This window comes from Barbus barbus, assembly GCF_936440315.1.
Source record: "Barbus barbus genome assembly, chromosome: 40".
NCBI classification, from domain to species: Eukaryota; Metazoa; Chordata; class Actinopteri; order Cypriniformes; family Cyprinidae; genus Barbus; species Barbus barbus.
Window position 1 is genome coordinate 7385448 of NC_136718.1, and position 25721 is coordinate 7411168.

General features: G+C 39.5%; 1 protein-coding gene across 4 annotated transcripts in view; it reads left to right on the plus strand.

Annotated features, from left to right (window-relative positions):
* Positions 1-25721, plus strand: part of LOC306859995 (zinc finger and BTB domain-containing protein 46-like) — a 75915-nt gene that overhangs the window by 29499 nt on the left and 20695 nt on the right. For all 4 annotated transcript variants that reach the window (XM_079401487.1, XM_079401489.1, XM_079401490.1 and 1 more), the window contains exon 3: positions 24062-24331. In XM_079401487.1, the coding sequence (XP_079257613.1) occupies positions 24062-24331 (270 nt within the window). The remainder of the gene's footprint in view (positions 1-24061; positions 24332-25721) is intronic.

Genomic DNA, 25721 nt, shown 5'->3' on the forward strand with positions numbered 1-25721 from the left:
AGTTATTTGATCAGTATTTTTTCTACAGCCCGTGTCTGATGCCAGAGGCCTCTACAGTTAGCATTAGCATTAGCATTGACACTCATTTGTCAGGTCAGAAAATTACCACCAAAGAGTGACATTTCAAAAGGAAATTTACCCAGTATGTCTCTGATGCGATGCCATAGTATCTGCGTGTGAAAGTGGCTTGTTAATTTGAGTGTTGTTCGTTTCAGGTTTACTCCCTGATGAAGAGGGGGGTTTCTGTGGTTGGCTGCGGCTGTGAACTTCATGCTGTCATCAGGGGGATTTTTTTAAGATGGTCAGGAAATGGTCACTGATATTTTTTTTTAGATTATCTGTTCATGAGCATGGCTATCGCTTGATCAGAAAGAGACTAGGAAGATCATTGTGGCCTTCCCCTTTCCACAGCACAAGGCAAGACAAAAATCCCACATTTAGATCATTCACACATGCGTATGGGTTATTGTGCTGTTGACATGTTGTTCTGTTTTTAAATTGTGAATCTTTATCAATAGAGAACTGTGTACTTTCTTAGGTATCTGTATTTATTTGTGTACAGATGCAGATGTATGTGACGATTGAGTGCTTGTATGTGATTTCAGTGTGTATGTGAAGAAAACACACACATGCACACAGATGATAGTGAAGTGCCTGATGTGTATACAGAGTGTTGAAATATTTAGCAAGTGTTGTGTGTTTAATAGAGCAGTCTATGGCGTAACTTTGCACTTGTCTCAGTGAGCGGCTGACATGTTCACAGCAGAGCTCATCTAATCTAATCCTGTTCATCAGAGCAAACACACACACACACGAACTTCAGCTCAGCCTCAGCCTCAACACATCACATCTATTTACTCTCCTCTGAGAGTTTAACCTTTGGCCTCTCACTCACTGCTCTACAAACACTCACTCATTCATGTATTCATTCACTAATTCATGCCTTCACTGCTCAATCAGTCCTTTACTAACTCCTACTGATTGATTAATTTAATCACTCGCTCATTAATTTATTCACTGACTGATTTATTCATTCACTGACTCACTCACTCACTCACTGATTAATTTTGACCTAACTCATTCATTCAGTCATTCACTTACACACAAATTCATTCAATCACTAATATTTTTATTCACTCTCTGACTCATTAATTCTTCCAGACTCATTCATTCACTCACTCACTGGCTTACTCATTAATTTGCTACCTTACTCTTTTATTTATTCACTTATTTATTTATTCACTCATTCACTCGTGCCTCCTTCATTTGTTCACTTCCTGATTCGTTTATTCACTCACTCTCTGGCTTCCTGATTAATTCACTATATTATTCAGTCATTCAGTCATTCATTAACTCACTCACTCACTCACTCACTCACTCACTCACTCGCTCACTTACTTATTCCTTCCTCCCTTGCTTCATTCATTTGTTCACTTAATGACTATAATTCACTCTCACTTTCTCTCTCTCTCTCACTCACTCACTTGTTCATTCGTTCATTTGTTCATTCATACATTTATGTACCCTCCATTCATCATTCACTCACTCTTTAATTTACTCAATCTTTTTTTCATTTATTAATTCAATAATTCATTCATTCATTCATTCATCCACAGACTGACTCATTCACTCAGTCACACAGTATTTTGTTTATTCGTTTATTATTCTCGTAATGTCCTTAGGATTGTGTCATCATCCTTCTCTTAGCCCTGTGTCTTTCCTAGCTCATCAGCTCTATCGCTCTGTTTTTACTCTCGCTCTCACTTCTCTCTCTCTCTGGGTCTCTATAGTCAAAAGGTGTGCGCTTGAAATAATGAGAGTGAGGCCCCTTTAACCCCCATCCTCTTACCACTCTCCCCATAGTATTTACACCTCATTAAACCTGAAATAGCTTTAATATTTAAAACATCGTGAACAGCTCTCAACCCTCCCACCCTCTGGATTTTCCCCTCCCTCATCGCTTTCTCCCAGTTTAATAATCTACTTTCATATTTCCTTTCTCTCCATTAAAACCAAAATAGATTTCATATTTCACAAGTTAAACTTTTACTTTTTTTTCTTCTCGCGCTCCGTCCCTCCTTCCTACTGTTCCTTTTTCCTCCCTCTCTGTCCCTCATCCGATGTGCATCCCTATTCTCTTTTGATTGAGACTCACCATCCCACCAGATGACCTTCACAGTTCTCTCTCTTTCTTTCTCTTGTTTCTCTGTTTCTTTCTCTCTCCCTCTGTCTCCCCCATGGCATTCTGGGTTGCCCCTCAATGTAGCTGAATGCTTGTTTGTTCTGGGGTAAGGCGTCATGTCGGACTATCAGACAGAGTTCTTGTGTTCCGCCTCGCTCTATGCCATTCTCTCGCCTCTCTCTTCAGTCTCCCTCTGTTCCTCCCTTACTACAACAAGTCTCTTCAACTACAAACCAGGCCAGATAATTAGGTATTAATTGGTCAGTGTATATTGTCTTTAAAGGTTAGTTTATGTACAGATAAAAGGAGTGAAAGGGCAACACTATTAACTAGTTGCTTATTAGCATGCCTATTATTAACACATTTGCTGTTTATTACTCATAAAGCACATATTCTGCATGACCATATTCTACATCCACAATCCTACCCAAAACCTAAAGTTAACAACTACTTTACTAACTATTAATAAGCAGCAAATTAGGAATTTATTGAGGCAAAAGTCCTAGTTAATGGTTTGTTAATAGCAAGAATAGGACCTTAAAATAAAGTGTGACCAAAGAGAGAAATCACACTTAATATAGCATCTGTAGGAAATGAAGTCTTTCCGTTCAGTTGCAAGATCCAATCTTTGCTTGTATTTTGTGCATTAATTTGAAAATAGTTGCTAAAGCAATGTTTACCATCTTTACATGACCCTGAAAAATATATTTTTCTAGCCTGATTTGTACTAAAGAGACCACATTCATGACTGTTTTTGTGGTCAGATTTTATCGATTTGACAAATGCAGTTTAAAATAAGCTTGGCAAACAGTTTTGGAATGTTTCTTCTTTCATGTAGTACTTGCAACAATTAGAAATCCAGGGAGTTACCAAGATGACCACAAAGTCAGCTGATTTGCCTGATTCTGAAAGGGAATATACTGGGTTTTTTTACCACCTAATGTGAGTTTACTGTTTGTGTCAATTACCACAGTCAGATTTTTTTTTTTTTTAATTCAGACAATAATCACGTAAAGTGCTGTGAGTGTATAGCAGGAAACTCTCTTCCTTTATTTGGTGCTGTTGGTCAATTAATAATTTATCTAACCTTTATTTTTGTTGTTCAGGTTTCAGGTTCACTAACTGTTTTTAGGCTCTTCCCACTGTCCTTGTCTCTCTTTCACTCTCTTTGCTTGGAAATGACATGTCTGTCACTCCTCCACACCTCCCACCTGTATGTCTCACTGTCTCTTTGAAAGTGAACACTCTTCACTTTATTATGGACAGAAAAATCCAGACTTCCTCATGGTGGAGTTCCCTCCTGCTTCAGTGCTCTGGTCTCTGAGTACACGACCCCTCCCAGAATCCTTTAAACATGCACTATATATAGACACTTTGGCCTCTAAAACCAAGAGGTGCCTCAAGCCAGGACGCACCATGGTGTCTCGGCTTTGGCAAGTGAAGATGACGATGATAGCAATGCCATTTTCCAAAACGTAAGCACCCCCTGCCCTTGGAGCAGAATGCCTGAGCTACTCAGCAGAGATGGAGGGATGGTAGAAGGTTCGAGTTTTTATAGCAGATCATCCCCTTCCAACACCTGTGTTGTAGCAGTAACAAAAATGGCCCACTGCCCATCTCTGCCATCTGGGCTTCTCCCCAGTCTCATGAGGCAACACTGAAAAGAGGCCTGCCAGCCAAAATTTCCTTTGAAACAAAAGTTTGCACATGACTTACATTTACTTTTATGTGCTATTTTGGGGGACCATTTGATTGATATACAAAGTAGATTGGATCCAGTGGGAGCCATAGCCTACAGTGCACAGTGCTTCGGGTGACCTGAGTTTGAGTCTTCAATCATGGTCATTTCCTGACCCCATCCCCTTTCTCCTCCTGCATTGCTTCCTATATTTCTCTCAAAATAAAAAGTCCAAAAACATGAAAAAGTAGAAATGGATCAGGGCACAACATGGTAGCCTAAAACTGTAACCACTTTAACCACAAAGCCATGGTTCTGTCATTTACTTTTTTCATCACTTTTTGGGAATCGGTCCAAAACCAATCCCCACCCACTTGGGTAAATATTTCCTTAAATTAACCTGTTTGAGGGAAGACATGCTCAACTGGCTTATTGCAAAGTAATAGATGTTTTGAGAGGAACACAATGAGACAAGCCACTGAGTATCGTGGTGGGCTGTTTAATGGAGGATAATCCCATTAATCACAATGCATAGGGTGGGGGGTATGCGCTTTGCTCTCGTCAGAACCATCAGAATCAAAGTTGATCTCCGGATGCAGTGGATGTTACGGGGATTGTCCTGCTATTATTCAAAAGTTCTGCTTGTGTTTCTTACCTTTTTAATGAAGAGGGCCTGTCTGCACTTGTGACAGACACTGAAGTATATTTAGAAAACTTGTAGCATTGGACAGATAAGAATGTGTAAAGATCAGCTTTGAGTGTGTGGAAAGAGCTGGATCAGTTTTAAATGGAGAAGGAATATGGAAAGTTGGATTTTGGAAAGCACAACTATAGGGCCCTATGATTTCTGTGATGCGAAAACACGGACAGAATAATAGAATCCAGTAAAAAAAAAAAAAAAAATGGAATTTACTGTATAATGCGGAATGTCACGGAATTTGCCAAATTTTGGATGAATAAATCAAAAGTAGGTCACTTCATGAGCATTTTACCATTTATTTTGAGAAGAAAACGATCATCATATCATATACAAACAGAAACTTAAACGTCTTCACAGCAACCCGTCAAAATAAAAGTTCAGTTTAACTTGAATAAACTGTGACAGAATTTTTTTTACAAAAATTGTTGACAGTTAGCGGAAGTGAGAGAAAAATTTTTATAACATTGTAAATATAAATATTTTGATATTTTTCTTACAAAAATGCATCGATTTGCTATAGGACGGTTTTATTCACCCCGCTGAGCCGTGTGAGGCATGTTTTATTATGGATGGATGCGGTTTTTTTTTGGACTGTTGAAAAAAAAACACCCGCCCACTGCTATTATAAAGCTTGGAAGAGCAAGGACAAATTTTTTTATAACTCCGATTGTTTTTGTCTGAAAGAAGAAAGTCATATACACCTAGGATGCCTTGAGGCTGAGTAAAACATGGGCTAATTTTCATTTTTGGGTGAAATAACCCGTTAAATTGTGTAAGTTTCAATTAATTAGACATGCTTTTTGATTAATAAAATTGTATTTAACCATAAAAACAGAGTCTAGAAAAAATTAAAAGGAAAAAAAGCTGAATCCAGAAAAATTAAAATGAAAAAAAAAAAAAAACAAACAGATTCCATAGGGCCCTACAACTAGAACTGTTGGACCCCTGGACTTTTTGAAGTCACTGGTAATTTCCTTTCATCCAATTGCGTTACAGCGTGTCTAATCCTAAATCTGGAGGGACACTTTCCAGCTGAGTTTAGCACCAGCACTAATTAAACACACCTGAACCAACTAATAAAGGTCTTCAGGATCAGTAGAACCTTTCAGGGAGGTGTGATTGAGCTAAACTCTGAGGGAAAGTGGCCTTCCAGGAACAGGATTGGATGCCTCTGTGTTGCATAAACAGAATTTTGGTCAGATGATCTTTGCAGGTTTTTTCTCTAAACCACGTTCCTGGAACCTCCCAATAATTGACATTTTGGAAGCTCTTCTTATCTGACCCAGCCATTTCAGATCTTGGGTCTCTAATAACAAGTTGACGAGTTTCTTTTATTAAGGGAACATCCAAAGTGTGTCCTATTGGGGAATCTCCAGGAACAGGGTTGGAAACCACTGCTCTGTGTCCTTGAGATGCACTTTCCCAATGATGTCCAATCCTGCTCCTGCAGGGCCAATCGAGGTCTTCAGGATTAGTAGAAAGTGTGTTGGGGCAGATTGGAGCTAAACTCTGCAGGACATTGGCCCTCCAGGAACAGGATTGTGCACCCCACAAATTGGTAGCCGCCAAATCTGATCACTGACAGACAGGGAGAGAAAGAGGAGAGAGTTCTGGGACATGATTATAGGCATGACAGGATATATCTCTGTTTGTCCCGTGTTTAGACACTCTGAGGAAGTCTTTGATTGTATACGGGTTCAGATCTCCTTACTGTTCGTCTCATTGTGACTGTGCACTAGCAGTAGCTCCAGGCAGACTGCTGTGGACGGAGAGGGTAATAGGTACATGTGTGTGTGTTTGAGAGTGTTTAAAGGGGTTAGAACACCACCAAACCGTCAAACTTCCCCATTCAGGGCAGGACAACGCCCTGCTGTTTGTTTTCTTCTGCTGTATTTTACTCCGCGGCTTTTTCTTCCTCTTCTGGTTTTACGGGGGGTTTCTGTTCTTTATAGACAAACCCCCACCCTCTTCTGCTCTCTACCCTCCAGTCAGACCGGTTTGAGCATAGAGAGAGAGAGAGAGAAAGGAGAGAAGAGGAAGAAGTGAGCTGTTTGGAGAAACGGACGCCCCGGGCAGGATGTGGAGGTTCGCTGCCCTCTGGGTGTGTCGATTTGGCCCTGCTACACAGACTTACACACAACCGGCGTGGGAGGGCAAAATCTCCCTTCCTCACACACACACTCATTCTTCAACCCCACACCCTCTCCAGCTCCTCTCGATCCTCCACCCATTGTCCTCCCCTCACCTCCTCCCTGTGGCTGCACCCTGCTCTCCCTCGCTCCTAAATAAGGAGAGGTTTAGGGAAGAGGGTGTTAAAGGTGCAAGGGGAAATTCCTGTGTGTGTATGTGAAAGTGGGCAATGGCTGATACATGAACTACAGCACCACAACTGCATGTACGCTAAAGATAATGATGTGTGTTGCAAGATGTCTTATATGCGTGTCATATGTGCTGTAGAAACAGGTGTGATTATGCAGCAGTGTGTTGGGAGGGGGGACTACTAGATTTAGTCACTCAAATTTGTCCCTACAACCTAAATAAATGGGTGTGCTTTAACTGTTAAATGGTTCATATATAGTATGATTTTTATTATTAAATTATTATTACTTTTTTACTACTACTGTTATTATTAAAACTGCAAAAAAAGTGTCCTTTAGAATGAGCTTTCTCTAGTTCACCCCAAAATGAAAATTCTGTCATTAATTACTCACCCTCATGTCATTCCAAAACTGTGAGACCTTCATTCATCTTCGGAACACAAATTAAGATATTTTTGATGAAATTTGAGAACTATCTGACCCTGCATAGACAACAATGCAACTTGAACCATGTTCAAGGCCTAGAAATGTAGCAAAGACATAGTTAAAATAGTCCATGTGACATCAGTGGCTCAACAGTAATTTTATGAAGCTATGAGAATACTTTTTGTTTTATTTGTGCAAACAAAATATTTTCTCGTAGCTTCATAAAATTATGGTTGAGCCACTGATGTCACATGGACCATTGTAATGATGTCCTTACTACCTTTTTTGGCCTGGGAACATTTCAGTTACATTGCTGTCTATGGAGGGTCAGAGAGCTCTCGGATTTCATCAAAAATATCTTAATTTTTGTTCCAAAGATGAACGGGTTCTGAAGGTTTTACGGGTTTGGTACGACATGAGTAATTAATGACAGAATTTTCATTTTTGGATGAACTATCACTTTAATGGCTTTTCATAAATTTGCTTGAATAATTTTTAGGCAACATAAATATTTAATTATATTATAGTTTAGGAGTGGGTGCTATACTAGTTTAAAAGGAAAAAACATTACTAGTCACATGACATTTACAACTTAATTCTGAACTGAGAGAACTGAACTGAGGACCCATAAATGAAGATGACAGATTTCAAATTATGTACTTCCTGCACCAGCCAAGCAATTGCTGCTGAGATTAATGGAAATGCTAACAGATCTGTAGTCATTACAGTTTGCTTTATAAACATATGTGAAGTCTACAGTATGTCCTTGTGTAGCTATCTAGGTAAATGCATGTGTGTGTGTGTGTGTGAAGGGGGTGTTAGTATTAATGCATGGAGGATACAAATCTCTTGCATGTCCCCAATTGTGCCCCATCAATTCAGTGTGTCACTTCTGTTTTCTTTCAAATAATGGACTGCAGCGACTCTGTGTGTGTGTGTGTGTGTGTGTGTGTGTGTGTGTGTGTGATGGAATGCCCTTGAAGAGATGCAGTATCTTTGGGCGTGAGCTTCACACAGTCAGGAGCATTCCCTGGCTTCTGTTTCATGCCCACCAACACACACATACACACACACACATACACACACATTCAAACTCGGGCACACAGTAAAAGCAGCATTGTGGTTTTCTTTGTGAATACTCTTGTACCGAAGTGGATTTTTTGGACCAGCTCACTCAGTGACAGCGGTGCGAAGTTAAAGGCTCCCTTTTCAGAGAAAATGGCAGGAAGCCGGCAGATTGCCCCCCCACCTTTCTCTCTCAGAGGTATTGTGTGAGGTGAGAGAGAGTGAGAGAGGTGTCACCGTCCTTCTCCTGAGGCGATCAGTATGGAGGGTCTGGGCTCATCACCAGCTCAGCTCCAAACAATCACGACCTCACGGAGCTGCGCACACACAAACACACCCCTTTCCACTGAAACAGTGCTGGAGCCAGGCTGGGGGAGCTGAGGACCACTCTCACAAGCAGCTTATCTGTCCAGTGACGTAACTGAGTATGTTACTCAATTGCAGTTTTTTTTTAACAGGTTGCAGATCTAGTGTTAAAAACATAGTTGAAAATATTTCTTCAACACTGCAAGATGGAAGATTTGACCCTCTAGGGGTTGAGGGGTAAAATAATGGTGCATACCATTAACATTGTTACTGGTGGAGAAACAATATTTTGTTAATTACATGAGTTGATCTTTAGTGCAGATTAATATGATTGTTTTAAGCTTAATGGTATAACTGTAGTTACAAGTGATAGTTTTATATGAGTGAATGTCGCTAATGACATCAAAACTTATACAATATTAAAAATTAAAAGTGAAATATCCATAAATAATGCCTTTTGAGCCCGTAACTGTACATGGGCTGTAATAGCTGGACCTTCTCTTTTAATTACATACTGTACCAAAGATGAATGACATGAAACTGATCATTCCTGGCTCCAATTCTAAATCATTATTATAAGCTTACCGCTGTGAATTAGGAAACACTTTTTTTTTTTTTTACTTTCTCAATAATTGATATATGTTTCATATATATATACAAATTCAATTTCATACAAAAGAAGTAAATAAAGTGCAAACAAAATAAAATTAGGGTGTCTGTTGCATTGAGCACTTCCAATGAATAGATATGAATTACTTATTTGAGTTTAAATTAGTATTATTTTTACACATAATTAAATATGTAAGACAGAAGAGACAATAGATTGAGCAAACTAGCACAGCTCGGTTGCCTGCGTTAACAGTCAGTTATACAGTTTCATTATAAAACTTACTGTGTCATTCTATAACAACATGTAGAATCCCATGACTGACCAATCAGAATTGAGTATTTCAGAGGGCAGTGCACTATAGAAACAGGATAAATATAAGTCTGATGTGTCTCTCGATTCTGTGTTTGGCTTTGTGAAAGAATTCACCATAACCTTGAAGCAGTCTCACTTCAAGGTTTGTCCTCCTCTTGCCTCTAGCTCACTCTCGTTCTTTTACCCCACATCCTCCTTGTTTTCTTTTTTTTTCTGTTGGCACAATTATGGAGAAAAATGGCAGAAGGATGTGAAAAGAAAGAAGTGGGAAAAAAAGGGAGGAGGAAAGTAGGAGAGAAAGAGAGATAAAGTTGGGACACCCCGGCCCCTCTCTCTCTGATAACTGGCTCCAGAGTCTGTGGGGGTTAGGGATTCCTGTCTGCTCTATCGGGCAAACACACACACACACACACACACACACACACACTCAGATCCACCCGTCCTGCATTCCTGAGACCGCATGAGGAAGCGGCCGTTAGTGTCCTCCCAAACAGTCAATTTCTTTCCCCTTCTCGCTCCACATCCATCCTCTCTATCCCTCTATTTTTCCACCACTTCCAGCCTTCATTCCTTCTCTTCTAGGAATTACAGCTATGAGGTCAATTATGTCTCTTTCCTTCATTTGCTATTTTCCTCATCTTAACCGCTTCTCTCCCTCATCTTCTTTCTAACCTCTGGTCCCCTGCGCTCCCTCTGTGTCTTTCCATCTCTGCTATACTGTCTTTCTCTTATGTTCGTTACCAAAATCTAGTTAGCCTTCATATTTGGCAATTTTAAAGCATCAGAGGGGCACACCCAAAACAAAGCCTGCTCCAGGAGTTAGTCACTGACATTAAATTGGGAGAAGGGGAAAAAACTCCAAAAATCCAAGATGGCAGATAAAGTTGAGAGTAGTAGAAATACATCTATATACGTAATGTATATCTAAATATATAAAAAAATATATATATATTTTACAGTAAATATTACAATAGTAATGTTGCTTATTTTGTTTGATACATTTGTTTGGTAATAATAATCATTAATATAATATAATATTGATGTATAATCAGAAAATGCTTGGCCAAATTGTGCAGCCCTACAAACAAGCATTTTACTTTTTTTTAAATTGCAATCAAAGTTATATTTTTCCCCAAAAATCATTCAGCCCTAACAATTGCCTGTGTAGAGAGCTGACAGTACAGCAGCTCAGTAGATTGGAACAGAGCTATTGTCATACATTTTCACTCATCCCTTCTTTCTAGCTCCGTTCTCTCCGCTCATGCCCCAGTCACGCTCTGTCATTAGCTCTGATGCGTTCTGATGAGGCTCCACAGAGAGAGTGTGCAAAACTGTGTGGCGTATTACCCACATGTCAACGGGGCCAGCTTTGTGGCCCCCACCACAAGTGGAAGAGGAAGTGACACATCAGCTAGCTTAAATAAGACCCCGATTCTCTAACTCTCCATCTGTCATACTCTAGAGGAGGGCATGATTCTGCTGATTTGATCACATGCAATTAATTTCAACGACCCAACTCTCCTCTGGCGAGAGGGAATAAGACACTTCCGTTTCACTTTCTTCCCCTCTCTTTTCTCTTTCCCACTCTTGCCCCTCCTGAAAACCTCCTTATTGTTCCATTTTAGATCGGTGCGTCAGTCACGGTAACCTTGTACAGAGTTATATTAAGATTCCAGCAGATCACACACTATCCTGCATCTCTCATTGTACTAATGAACTCTTCTGCTTACTGAAGAACTGTCTTGATATGTAGAACATCTACATCAGATGATGTTGCCATGGATCTCCAGTGACTATGCGTGGCAGATGCACACATTTTGCGTGAGGTTGGATGACGTGTTTTGACAGTGGCAGGATTACCTGTTCTCTGAGGTCCCCTTATAATATTATAAAGATTTTTGCATCAAAAAAACATCATAATTTAGATGTAATAGGCTATTTTCTCTCATGTTTTTACCCTCCCTCACAAGAACGCTCTGTTTGAATATGTGTGGAGGATTGTAGACTCTGAAGTAAACGCCCACTGCTATGATTGCCTAACACTTGTGTATGTTTGACAGCATATCAAACGATCTGTAAGAAGAGACAAAGCAATAGTGACCACACTGTAGAAAAACAAATCCAGGAGAAAGTCACATGGTGAACCAAAGCTTATCACAAGCAGCTTTTAAATATGAACATATATATATAGAAAGTGCACAGTCATTCACACAAACACTAAACACCATAATGGTAACACATGAAACTGAAATAATGCAATAAACATTAATTTAACAACATTAGGTGTAACAAACAAACCTAATGTTCAAAACTGAGAAGAAACATAGTTATTTCAACAAAAAAACATCAAATTTGAAATGTAACGCTGGGAATTGTGGGAATGTCAGTTTACGGTTATTCACTATAAATTATATGTTCTTTTTCACTTCCAAAAACGGTATACTACCATAAAATTTCATGTAATGTCCAATACAGTTTTTCACCATATAATGAAAACAGCTAGGCTACTCACACTTGTGTTGCGACATTACTTTCAGATCCAAAATAGTCAGCACAGCATCATCTTTTAGTTTTAATCTTTCTGAAAATCCCGTGTTGAATTGTGCCTTGTTTATAAATGAATCCACAGTAAAATGAAGTGAACAAAGGACCGAGTTCTTACTGACGCGGACTGGATCTTCATTAAAAATAAAGTTCAATCACTCTTTCCTAACGTTGGGATCAGAAGGACGGCAATGCAAAGACAGTTTTTCCACAACTTGGCACTTTTTGTATTCGGAGCATCTTAATCGTTACCTGCATTTGCCTCTTGTTATTTACACTACATGCATAAATCGGTGGGCAGGGCTAAACAGGCAGCGATGTAGAAGCAGGCGTTGATCTTCTTTTGCTGAGGTGGTGGAATGTAACCCTATTATATCATAGAGTGTTACATTTTACACGCTGTGGTTTTGGCAGACTGGATTCAATATAAGCTGTTTTTAAACTAAAAAGAAAGATTTGAGTTCTGAAACTTACAGGATGTTTTTATAGTACAATGACCTCTTATTTGTCAAAAGATCAAGGAAATTTTGGTTTCTCAGTTCATGACCCCTTTAAGATTTTGAGATCACGGCAGTCCCATCATCTCTCATTATAAATTGTTGGCTCACTTCCACTGTGTCGAGTTGAAATGTAGAAATGTTGAAATGTAGAACCCTCTACATGAGATCCTGTTGCCATGGAGCTCCATTGACCATGTGGAGTTGCAGACTGCATGTCGGTCACATGGAGTTAAAGTTGTATGGCGTGTTTTGACAGCTGCAGAATTACCTGAGGAACTGGGAATTTGTGCATGAATGATCATTCAATACAATAATTTCTAATGGTTTTATTAAAACATTGAGAGGCTTTTGACCCGGTCGACACTGCTGACGATGAGGTTTGAGGTTTTTTTTGTTTGGAATCGTATCGTGTGTCAGATAATCTGACATTAAGTACTCTATCTGATTGTCTTATCCACCTGAAGACCTGGCGTCTCTCTCTCCCGCTCATTTCTCCTCAGGCTTTCCATTTGGCCTCATACCTGGAGTCTGTCTATACTCTTATGGCAGACCTTTACGTCTGTACTGACCACTTTAAGTCTTAATTCTCACTCAGTCGCTCTCTGAGCTTATTCTTCTGGCTCCTGTGTTCTTCTTTGTCCAAGACAGAAGTTACCAAGGATACGGCCATACAGCCAAGCTTGATACAGTTTGTGATGAGTCAGAAATACAGTAAACGTGGGACGGGACACATACACATGTAGGCCCAGTTAACACATATTATTAAAGTCAAAAGTTGTCATTTGCAGTCTGTTTTACTTGTGTAATTTGACATGTTTCAGAGTTAGGATATTGAATGAGAAAAAAATGTAGGGCATGACCAGAATCTGTTAACATTTCGCCCAGAACAGATGTTAATACCAGGTATAAACAAGTCAGCTTCATTGCTTTTATGATCACATCCTATTTTTTATTTATGGGTTCTTTGCCACTTTTTTTTTTTTGTCAAGGACAGATGAGATAATGGGAAACTACTGGGGAAAAAAATTAGGTTGGGAAATGACTAAAGCCACAATCAAACTTGGGAATTGCCTGGACAGAAATGCACCGCCAGACCGTGACTCCATTACTGTCAAATTTACAGTAATTTGACCTCATTCAAAGTGTCTGTCAGCAGACATTCCTCAAAGGTACAACACACTCCAGCATCTATCAGCTGTATGGAAACTTTCTGTATGAAAAATGTTTGTAATGTGTATGTTCAAGGTCCAAAATGAACAGTTGCTAAGTGCCAAATGTGAGTAAAATTGCCTTTGGCGAGTAAATAAATTGGAGTAACTCCATTTGGCTGGCAACTTTATAAGGATTTGCAACATAATACGTGGCTTAAATTGAACTGTAAGAAAGATAGTCTGACTTTTCACTGATGTAAGAGACGTAGGCCTATCAAAGAAGACTTTTAATAACATTTTTCAAAAAAAATTCAAAACTTGTAATAACAAAATTGATCAGGTTTATCCAGTGTGGTGACACATACTGTTTGTGCAACATTCCTCCCATTAAGTCACGAATATATTAGGGGAAAAAATCATGATGCATCTTCATGTTTTATGCAGTTTCAGAGAGACTGAGACTCATCTCATATATGATTCTGTGAATGACCTGTGTTGTTTGTCACAAATATACAAGGGAGAAAAAAAGCTTTACACTGTCTTCACCGGACACGAGCGGCACGGTGCAACAAAATACTATAGAACTCATTATAATCAATGATGATGTCTACACTGGATGTGGCGTGGCGTGGCGCGACACGACAAATCCCCGAAAGTAAACTGCTGCCGCGTTCTATTTATGGCGTATTGACACAAATTTCAAATGATTTTCAACTGTCGCTTTATCACGTCCAGTGTAGGCAGACGTTAGCTGTTGCAGCGCAGTGCAACACGACAACTGTTGCATCCGGTGTAGACACGGTGTTGATATTCCATTATACAACAGTTAGTTTCAGTCCTTGAATCTGAGTTGAGCAGTATTCCAAGAGTGGTGCTATAACAGTCCAACAACACTGGGGCTTTTTAGTGTTTGCGTGGCTCTGTTTTTCTGCAACGTTACAACAGTGGGAGGCCTCTTTATAAGTGAGTCAATCATTCATTAAACTGATTTGTGCAAAAACACAGTTTTATTCAGGAACAAAACAAGGGAATTTCTTAAAAAGTGAGTCACTGAATCATTCACTCAACCAATCCGCTTAAAGACATTGATCTGAATATTCCTACTGCCCCTACTATATAGTAGGCGAAAAACAGTATGTGAAATGAGTAGCATGCCCAATAGGCAAAAAGTAGCTGGGTGACCTAGTGATTCTGACAAGATTCTGAAGTGAGCATCTGATGAACACTTTACGATCACATGAGGCCACAGAAAAGTTGTGAATGACAGTGAAGTGACACAACTGATGACAGTTACAACTTTAAGAATGTAGTATGCCCTGATTACACTCATACCATACACATTCGTACATATATAGAACATATGGAGAGTTCATTTAAAAATAAAAAAAACATAACTCCATTTTTAACAATTTTTAAAATCATGTTTTTTCATTGTGCATTCCAATTAATCTCAATCAAACTTGCAGTTGGGTTATTTTGATTAGGTTAAAAATAACAGCAACAAAAAATACAGCTAACTAACACAATAAAACAATAAAAACTTGATTTTTGAAAATTAAAAAAAACAGAGTAATCTGTTTTTGCAAATAAACTCTTCATATACAGAACATACTTTTAGTGATTGTGGGGCAGTTGCTAAATTAAATAAGTATCTACTCAGAGAGTATGCGATTTTGGATAAGTGAGTCATTCACTGAACCAATTCATTCAAAAACACTGATTCATGAGTGAATCATTGAGTCATTTACTGAACTGATTTGATCAAAAACACCATGACTGTGTTGCTCAAAGATGCAAAGGTTAATTCTGTGGTAGTACTTTTTCATTGGCGTAGTAAAATAAACACAGTAACTCTCAGTATTGACTCTAAAACTAAGTTACTGAATAATATATTCTTATTTAACTGTAGTATTAAAAAGCATGGCTATGATTGTGCTGATATTCAGACCAACCGCACTCTTGCTCATGTGATTTAATGTGATTGACTGTCTTTACAAGTGAATCATTGAGTCATTCACTCGACCAATTTGTTCAAAAACACTGTCTGATTTATATGCCTGATTTATTATATCCAAATTCACAGTATTCATAATACAGTGGGCCAAAAGTACCCGGATGAACTACTGCTTAGGTAGAGATTCTTAAATGTGCATTCAGTGGATACTATCTCATAAGGCTGTGGGAGAGGATTTGTGAATGGCAGTGAATTGACACAGCTGACACTAGTAGGTCACATAACAGTAACAACATGCAGTGAGGAATTTCTAATAAAGAAATCGTTAAGAACTATTCAGAACAATTCACCACAAGGCTCATTTTAAACCTTGTGTTCGTGTGTTTGGACATCTAAAAAGGGCTGGTCCTGTTGCCTGCTCTTTAAACCCTGATTTCTGGCCTGTGCTCTGGATTTAGCGTCGGTCGCACCCTCCCCAGATTCGTGCTTTTAGCACAAAGCCCTGCGTGTTTGCTTCCCCTCTCCACCCAGCATTCCATTTTCCCCAAGATCTCCTCTCTCCCACTCTCTCTGGCCCTCCCTTTCTCTCTCCGTTTGTCTTTCTCTGTCTCTTACGCCCTCTCTCTTTCTACCGTCTGCCACTTTGTGCTCCCTCTCTCTCTGCTTTGCTAAGCTGCATTAACTCCCCAGATTACCTTGAGCCCTGCAATCCTCCACTCCCCCTCTCCACCGCCACCCCTGCTCGCGCTCACCCTCTCGTCCTCTCCGTCGCCCACTCAACTCCCCCCTCCATCATTACCCACACTTCTCCTCTCGTCTTTCTCCCTCCTTTCTAGCCTTCAGGGTTTGTTTGATTTATTCTTCCTCTATCTATCTATCTCTCTCTCTCCTCGGAGGTTGAGGCCCGACAAGTCCCTAAAAAACAACAGCGAGAGACAGAGAGAGAGAGAAATAACAACCTCTCTTTTACTTTCCATCATGCCTCCTCTTTCTTCATTTTTTTTCCCTCTCACCCCCCTCTCCCACACTGCTTTTAAATTGCCTCTGAATTCTTCGGCTTTTTTAGTGCCTCCCTCCCTCCATTCCTTGGAAATTACTTTTTACCCTTTCAAACTCCAACCACGTTGAGGAAGCAGGCCTGACCTTCCCCTCCCTAACCATAAGCCCGCCGGACACATGAGTGGCATGTGTATGTTTACATACATGTGCGTTCGCTGTCCCGAGGGGCTGTATATCGTGGCTAATGAGTGTGTCTGATGTGACGATGTAGTAGAAAAGAGTTAAAACTCCACGCTGTGTGTGCGCAAACCTGATCTTTGTGCGAGATGGGAGAGTGTCCAAGGACACCTCGAAACCGGCTGAAACAAAAGACAGTGTTGAGTTTCAGTCGGGTAGGGTCGTAATCGCCACAGCAGCTGGAACAGAGGGTCACGGGGTCAAACCCCGTCAGCTGACCCTTTTCTCTTGGCCTTTCTGTGTTATTCTCTCTTTTATTGCTCTTTAATAGACATTCGCCCAACCCCATCCCCTCCAATAACCATTAACACGCACAGATCACACACTCTCCACGCTCACAAAAAGCTCTTTCAGAGACGAAGCCTGCATTCAATGCCGCACCACAAGGTCTTACATTAGCCACTACGCGTGTGCTCGTTCGTGTTCCTGAATGCATATTTTCTCATGCCGAGAGTTTACGTTCTAGCACACGATAAACAGATACGTTCGAACCAGCGGATGCCCACGCGCAGACGCACACACAATCACGCGCGGACACAAAACCAACACCGTGGGTCCGCCTATTTGTGTCTACTCTTAAAAGGGTGTTTTATTTAGCATAAATGTTGAAGCCAAGAGTGCCTGGCTGCCATGGCAACCACATTAAACTGAGATCCCCTTTGCAAGAAAGAATCAAACTGATTCAGCCGTTCTCTTATGAGGGGAACGGAGGACAATACGCGCCATTATTCCCACTGTAATCTCACTCGGTGTGACACAACACTTCAATCAGTGCCCATTAAAGCTTTCGGATTACACACATGAACAAAGATTCCAGGAGCATTCCTCATTCACTTAAGCTGCTATCTAAAACAAAGCCATAACAATGCCTCCTGTATCCCGACGCACGTCTCGAGTGGGACATAATAACGGTAATGTTAGGAAATGCATTTCGAATGATGTGCATTGAATGAAATAGTAGTTCAAATATCGGTATTCATTGACAGTATGTTATGCTGTGTAGTATATAGTGAATAGCTAGTGCCATCAGTGAATACCTGAAGGCTCTCTTAAGACACTTTGCAAAGATTTTTGCACCGATTTGCCATCTAGAAGAGTCGATGCTAGTTGCTGAAAGTCAGTCTACAAAATTGGGCAGTTGAAATTGACATATTTCACAGAAATCATGTAGTGTATAATAGGCACAGATTTTTTACCTTCAGAATTTCAGTCCATCGAGTCGGAGGATATCAAACATGATTTTAGAAGACATATTGTTTTTATTTGTAATCTTATTGTAGAGTTTGTTGTTTTGGAACAACTTGAAAATCTGGTAGGGTGTGATCCTCAGTCGTTTATTTGTATGGTGTCCAGTTTCTCTCTCTAACCGTTTACGAAGTCGGCAAGTGTATGATTCCTATATTGTTTTAAAATCTGTTCAGTTTTTAAACGTTTTGTATTCCAGCCTTTACAGGCTTTTTATACAGTGAGTGTCTGTAAACCTATTAGTTTTTCTGTTTTCTGTTTAGAATCAGAATAAGTGATGCCTGATTAGGCACTCTTTTGGGGTGTTTCTTTTCCATGAATTGGCCAAACGGGTTAGTAAAAATCAGTTCAGGTTTCTCTCATGCACTGAATCCCTTGAAACGGATTCTCAAGCAGTAAAACTTTTACCAGCCACACAACATTGTATTCAACATTCAACACTTGCATGTGCAATTGTGCTTAACTACTGTAGGCATTTTCTGAGTAAAATATAAAAAGACTTAAGAAAGAAAGAAGCAAACAAAATACTGAAGACTAGAGAAAGTTCCGCTTTGATATCAGGGGAATTAATTATATTTAAAATATTTAAATAGAAAACGCATATTAATCAAATAAATCCAGCCTTGGTGAGCATAAGACAATTTAAAAAAATAAATAAATAAAATTGAATGGTAGTGTATCTAAGTACTATAATATTTTCATGTGATACCCATATTACATTTAGATGTATACATTTGAAGAGAAATATATTAAATTCATTTCAAATCAAATTTTAGGGGGTTTCACTGATCCCCTTGATCCCTCTTGCACCCCCCTGGAGGTCCCCGGGCCCTTTTTAAACCCACTGCTTTGGAGATGCTTTTTTTTTTAAATACACCTTTGTACTTGTTTGGCAGTTTGTGCACTTTACACATGCTAAGCTGGTACCTTTTTAATGTTTATTTCTGTTATGCATGTTTATGACCCTGCATATCTTCCCAGCTTTGGCTAATGGTATGAATCAGAACTGGCTCTGCTCATGCTGCATGTGCTCCTGCTGGAACAGCAAGACTCTCCTATAGGTTTCTATATGTGTTTGTAAAGCTTCTGTGCCCGAATTGCCTGTTGATGCCTGTATATGAGACTGTATCATCTTGAAAACTCGTACTCAGACCCCTGCGTTGTCTGTAGGCTGTTTCGGTTTCCTCACGCATTAGTGTAGAGTGTGTTTGTACATTTAGATGTGTATCACAGCGGGCTCATAACGGCTCTGGGAACGATCCCTCCTGTATCTCGTGTTGAGTGGGACGTAATGAACAGTGAGATATTATAGAGTGCGACGGAGTGGAATATGCTGTGTTTAAAATAACGGAATGCATCAGTATTGTGTTGGCTGTAATGTGTTTGTGTTGGGCGAGAGGTCAGGGCAGGTGTGTAGGGGGAGAAATCGGGGTCAAAGGGGCGATTTGCTCCTCTCTTCATTGTGGGTGTCAGGTCTTGGGGCATTTGGGAGCAGTGGATCCATTTTATTGATTGACTCCTGTGGCCGCGGCCCACAGATGAAGGGTGAACTTATCTAATGAATTCCTGCTTCCCGTCTCCCCACTCCCCCAACTTAATTAACTCTGCCTGTGTGTGTGTGTGTGTGTGTGTGTGTGTGTGTGTGACCTGTCCACTCTGCTCATTTCTTTCTCCTGCTTGAACTTTTTTCACTTTTCTGCTCACTTGTCAACAATATTTCTTTCCCATCTACAACTAGACTATTATTATTGCAATTTAAACCATGCATATCTTGCAGTTCCTAATAAAATTACCCAGTCAAACTTCATTTTATTACTTGCTAAGCGTGTATAGCGTGTATAATAGTGTTAATTTTTTAAACCTGACTGCAAGATGGGCATTGTTTGAGTAGACTGTTTCGATTAATTTAGCATTTTCATTTGACTATTCAAAACCATATTTCACACCTGAGCACCAAGGCGCAATGTGTCCAGACCATGCATGTTAACCACTAAGCCACAGGTCCAAAATTATGCGTTTGATTTATTGTGTTTTTTTTTAATGTTGTCACATTTACACACAAACTCTTGCACACACACACACACTCTCTTTGGCTGATTTTATGATTGTTTTTAAAGCTCTGGGACGGTGAGGGTCAGTTGTATGGTGGCTGCAGCCATTTACACACTTCTCCTCTCACAGACTTACACACACCTCTCTGAATTGCGTATAATCCGCTGGTTTTAGTGGAATATTCCCCTGTGGCAATTGAGCTACACACAGGCAGACAGATATTCATGAACACACTTTCAACATTTCTTAAAGTAAGAATTGCAGCTACACAGAATCCATGAATGAAAAACATTTACGTAAATTATGCATTACACAAATTCAAATTTAGAAATGATTCATTCATGTTGAAATCATCTTGTTTTTAGTGGCGGACATCTCCCTCTATCTCTTTTTCTCTCTATATCTGTTTCTCTCTCACCTCCACATTTCTACTTCCTCTCTCATTTCTACATCTTCCACATCCTCCCTCTTATTCTGTTTCACAATTACTTCTTTCGGCACACCGAACAGTGCTCTCTCTCTATGGACTTGCAGCATAGTGGTATTCTGAAATGACTGCCACATTGCCAGGTCCAATCTGATTGGCTGGCTGCTATGTAACTTCTGCGAGTCCGAGCGCACAAGTCCACCATGAGACAAAGTCATGTTTGCAAGTCACAAAGTTTGCCAGGTTAGTGGTTTCATATGGTTGAGCTAGATATTCATGTTTTTGCATAGTGACAAGTTAAATAGATATTCCATAAAGTCGGTTGTGGACCAACACTTGTGCAATTATTTCAAGACTCTTTTCCTCTCCAATTTAGTTTTTTCCATCAACTTGGAATAGTAACAAAGATATGTTAGAATGTTAATATGTTAGATGTTAAAACAAAACAAAACAAATTGTGGTTGGTTGCCTTACATGTTGGTCAGACCAGACCAGTTCCTGTCTAAATGGGCGGTTCTTGGCCAGAATAAACTCTAAAGTGGAGCAGGCTGTATGGTTTTATGATTAACATGCATTTTAATTTTAAAAATAATTTAGAATCGAAAATGTCAGGGTGATTTAACTGATATCATAATAGGAAAAAAACTCATTAAAGGAATCAAATTCTTGAAATGAAAACCTGAAGTTATTTGCCAATTATTATTATTTCTTAAAATATATTAAGAAACTGTTTCACTGCTTATTAATATTTGAAAAAAAAACCCTCAGGATTGTGTCATTTTTGAACTTCTTATAACATGACAAGATACGTTTCGGGTGTAAATGTCATTACGGTTCAAACGCCATCACAAACTTTGTATATTTATAAATTCTTTACATTCATAAAATATTTTTTTACCTACTCACATATATTCAATGTGTGAGTTTACTTGATGGTTACACATGACAGCTTTTCCACTTAAATCATAACCAATGTTAAAAATCGTATATACAAGCAGTACATTTCTAAGAACTCAGCACCATTTTATTTCAAAGTTTTTTTTTTCATTTTCATTTTTTTATTCTTTCTTTTATTTATCTTGAACAATCTATTGAACACATTTTATTTATCATCGACCTTCATGCTAACAAAAGTCTAGCTTGTCAAGACCGTTAAGGTAAATTTTGGAAACTACAGTATCTGCTTAAACAGCATTTATTTTCCAACAATAAAATATTAAAACCAGCTTTGCTTGTTAATGCAAATGTTACAGTAACCACAGTAGGTTTGAATGATGGAGACTCAGTTCTTCATGAGTGACCTTCTTGTGAACTCCAGACTGTGGACACTAGAAGAGAAGATAAGATCTTTATGGGGTCAGTGCTTCATGAACGTCTCTCTCTTTCTCACACACACACACACACACCGTCTCTCTTTCTCACTGGAAATGAGCCGAATCCTCCTCTAAAACTCAAAGTTGATGAAGTTGCCGTGCTTGTCATTGGGAGGCACTCAGATAAAGTTACAGCGTGTGTGTGTGTGTGTGTGTTGAGGGAGGGGGTTTATAACACTCATTATGTTTCATCCCCTCGCACTGTCTCCATTTCTCTGTCTGTTCATCCAGACCCCAGAGAATACTGTGTAAACACAATACACGCTTCAGAGCCTAGTTCTGTGTGTGTGTGTGTGTGTGTGTGCAAGAGAGTGTAAATGTGTATATTCTGCAAGCATGCTGTCCTAATGTAAGGTGTAATTAAGTGGTGTGAAGTATGGCAGGTTGTGGGCGGGTCTTGCGGTGCCATGACTGAAGTGGTTTGCCGACTGGGCTGTCATTCATGCCGCTTTGAGGCTTCCAGTGATCTGAGCTTCACTGACAGCTGTTTTGAAAAGCTCTTCTACTTTAGGCTGTCAGTTTAGTCTAAACAAGCCTCTCTGGCTCTCTCCTGGTAAATCTGTTTTTTTTTTTGTTTTTTTTTACTGTTGTTCTTACAGTTTGGACTTCTTACATCCAAGCAGTCGTCCTTGTCTTTGACAGGAGAAGTGTGTATGTGTGTGTTTTGGCAGGCTCCTCTATGTTGCATGATTTGACAGTAGTAATGAATAGGGAAGTAAAGATTCACTTTGCTTTTTTACCCTATGTTTAAAAAGTTTGAACAGCAGGGATGAAATAGTTTTCTTTGTTTGATGGTTTATTTATTAGTTGTGTTTTTTATTCAGGCTGGAATTCAGTTTAGTTCTGTTTTGCAATTTGAATCCTATTTTGATTCAGTTTTATTCTGATTCATTTGGGGATATTTCAAGTTTAACATTGCAATGTATTTGGAGGAGGGACAGATAGTAGCTTCAATGTAGCGATAAATATCAGAGTGAATCTGATTATCGAAATTTTAAAAAAGTGCGCCGAACTAGTTCTATGCATTGGTTCTTGATTGTGAGGCTGCAGCCAATTGTAAGAAAGGCGCTGGTTTTATGTGGACGAAATGACTAGAGAAGTCTGGCATGCAACACCAGAAAGAAGTCTTCCACCAGAAGATTGATTTTTTTTTTTTTTTTAAATGCATGGATGACTCGTTCACAAAAAGATAAATAACATGCATTTAGAAAATAAATGAATTCCCATTTCATGCTGACTTGCAGTATTTTTTTTCCTGGAAATGTTGAAAATTATACAGAGCAGTGATTCAGACTTATTCAAAAATGGTATTTCATCTAGTAAACTTTCATCTTCATTTAGTCAAGTCACAAGATCTTTTTTGTGATTTTACGAAAAATTACAGGATTGTTCAAATAAAGGTCCAAATTATTTGTAAAATATTGATATTTTTACACAAGCCTATTTGCCATACTTAAACATGAATTAATCATTCACAAAAAGAAAATAAATTAATTTCCATTTCATGTTTGACTTTAATGTCCATATTTTTTGTAAAATTTTGTAAATTATAGAGGGTAGTATTTCAGACTGATTCAAAAATGGTAATTCATCTCTTTGAACTATTCATTAAAATAACCTGGTTCATTTAGTCAAGTCGGCGTGCTGTCAAGTTTCCTCTTTGCTCCATGATGTATTTTTCACGGATGTGTTGCGTGAAAGCGCCATGGTTTGTCGGACATACCAACAGTAACGAAAAGGGGCGGATCTTTGCGAAGGGTCAATTAATTGGAAAATATTAATATTTTTACACAGTCCTCATGCTTAACATTTTAGTCATAAAATAAGAATTTACACATTTCACACAAAACACATATGCAAAGACTCTGCTCTGAGCCTGAACCTGTTCTCATTAGTTCTCGTTAGTTAATTCCCATCTTCTAATGCGGGTGTGTGTATTTGTGTCTTTGAGAATTCATTAACATTCCTCTCTTTCCTCACAGGTGCAGAAGTGACGGAACCCAACATTTCCGACAGCCGCGGCGAGCGCATGGACCTCCTGGTAAAGCAGGAGGAGGCCGCAGCGGGGGACGGCGGGTTTCTGTCCGGGGAGCGGGATGAGGCCGTGGCCCAGGAGAGAGGGGGCTCGGTGGCCAACCTGCGAGCCGCCCTCATGAGCAAGAACAGCTTGTTGTCTCTGGGGGCAGAGATGCTCGGAGAGGAGAATCAGCTTCTGTTCGACTACCTGCCCAAGGGAGGACACTCTCTCTCCCGTAAGTCACACTGTGGTCCACTGCTCTCGCTCATGGAGTTTCCAATAGAGTCCAATAGGGAGTCTTAGGTTCTGATAGAATCCCTCTGGGACGTAGATGTGCTCCTACTTGAATGATATATGCTGTGTGTTACATGCTATCACTGGGTGCATAAGGACTGTCCTATAGTCTCTATAAACCATAGGGTCCTGTAGGGACTTTTAGGTCCTTGTACGCTGGGCTGTATGTTCTATTTGAGTTTTTGTAGGTCTCCTGCATAAACAATGATGTTTCGAGAGGATCTATATGAACTTGTATGTAGTCCTGCTAGAATGATAAAGGCTGTGCTATTAGTGAGTTTTCAGCACTCACTTGAACATGATGTTACTGTATGCGTCCACAAACCTTGGAGTTTCCTAAATAGGGACTCTTAGGCTTTGGGATCTTTTGCTACCATTGCATGCTTGAAGCCTCTCCTATAGGTTTCTGTATGTCTTTGTAAACCTCTGTGCCTCTGTGAAGTCTTTATGAGTAACGTAGCATCCTGCTGACTTACACGAACCCCTGTGTCGTCTATAGGCTCTGATGGAATCCTATTAGTTGACCGTGTCTTAGAGACTACGTCAGTGTGGATGATTGTGTTTGAGTGAGGAATGCATTTTCTGCATAAAGGTTATAGGTTAAATGTATATCGATCCTGTAATTGGTTGCCATTTCTTTAGCATTTTTCATCACTTTTAATCAAGGTCATGATTTCATTTCAGTGGTTTAAAGCAGCTTTAGATGTATTTTAGACTGTTTAAAATGAACAGCCTTTTCATACTGTAGCTTTAAAGCTTATATGTAGTATTCGACCTTCATGTTTCATTCAGCAATTGTGCTCTAAAATTGTCCATCTGAAAAATCAGTTTTGCAGATATTTTAAAATTTATTAATGATGGAAAGGAAAACTTTGAAACCCATCCAAGTGTACACACAATAGTGAACATACACCCGGAGCAGTGGGCAGCCATTGCTGCACCGCCCAGGGAGCAGTCGGGGGTTCGGTGTCTTGCTCAAGGGTCTCATCATGGTATTGAGGGTGGAGAGAGTGTTGGTTATTCACTCCCCCACCTACAATCCCTGCCGGACCTGAGACTCGAACCCACAGCCTTCGTGTTACAAGTCCAACTCTCTATCCACTAAATACTTAAGTATTTTGAGTGTGTGTTATTCAACACTGGAAATACACAAGGAATATATTTACAAAATTGCATGATGGCATTTTTAGAACATTGATAATACTCATTCATGCACATGAAATTCCAGATGCGTGTGTGAATATCTTTTTTTAATGATGGGACAATGGAAAAAAATGATGTGAAGTCTGCAGCCGTGTTACTTCAGTTTGCTCTTAACGACTCTAGATACA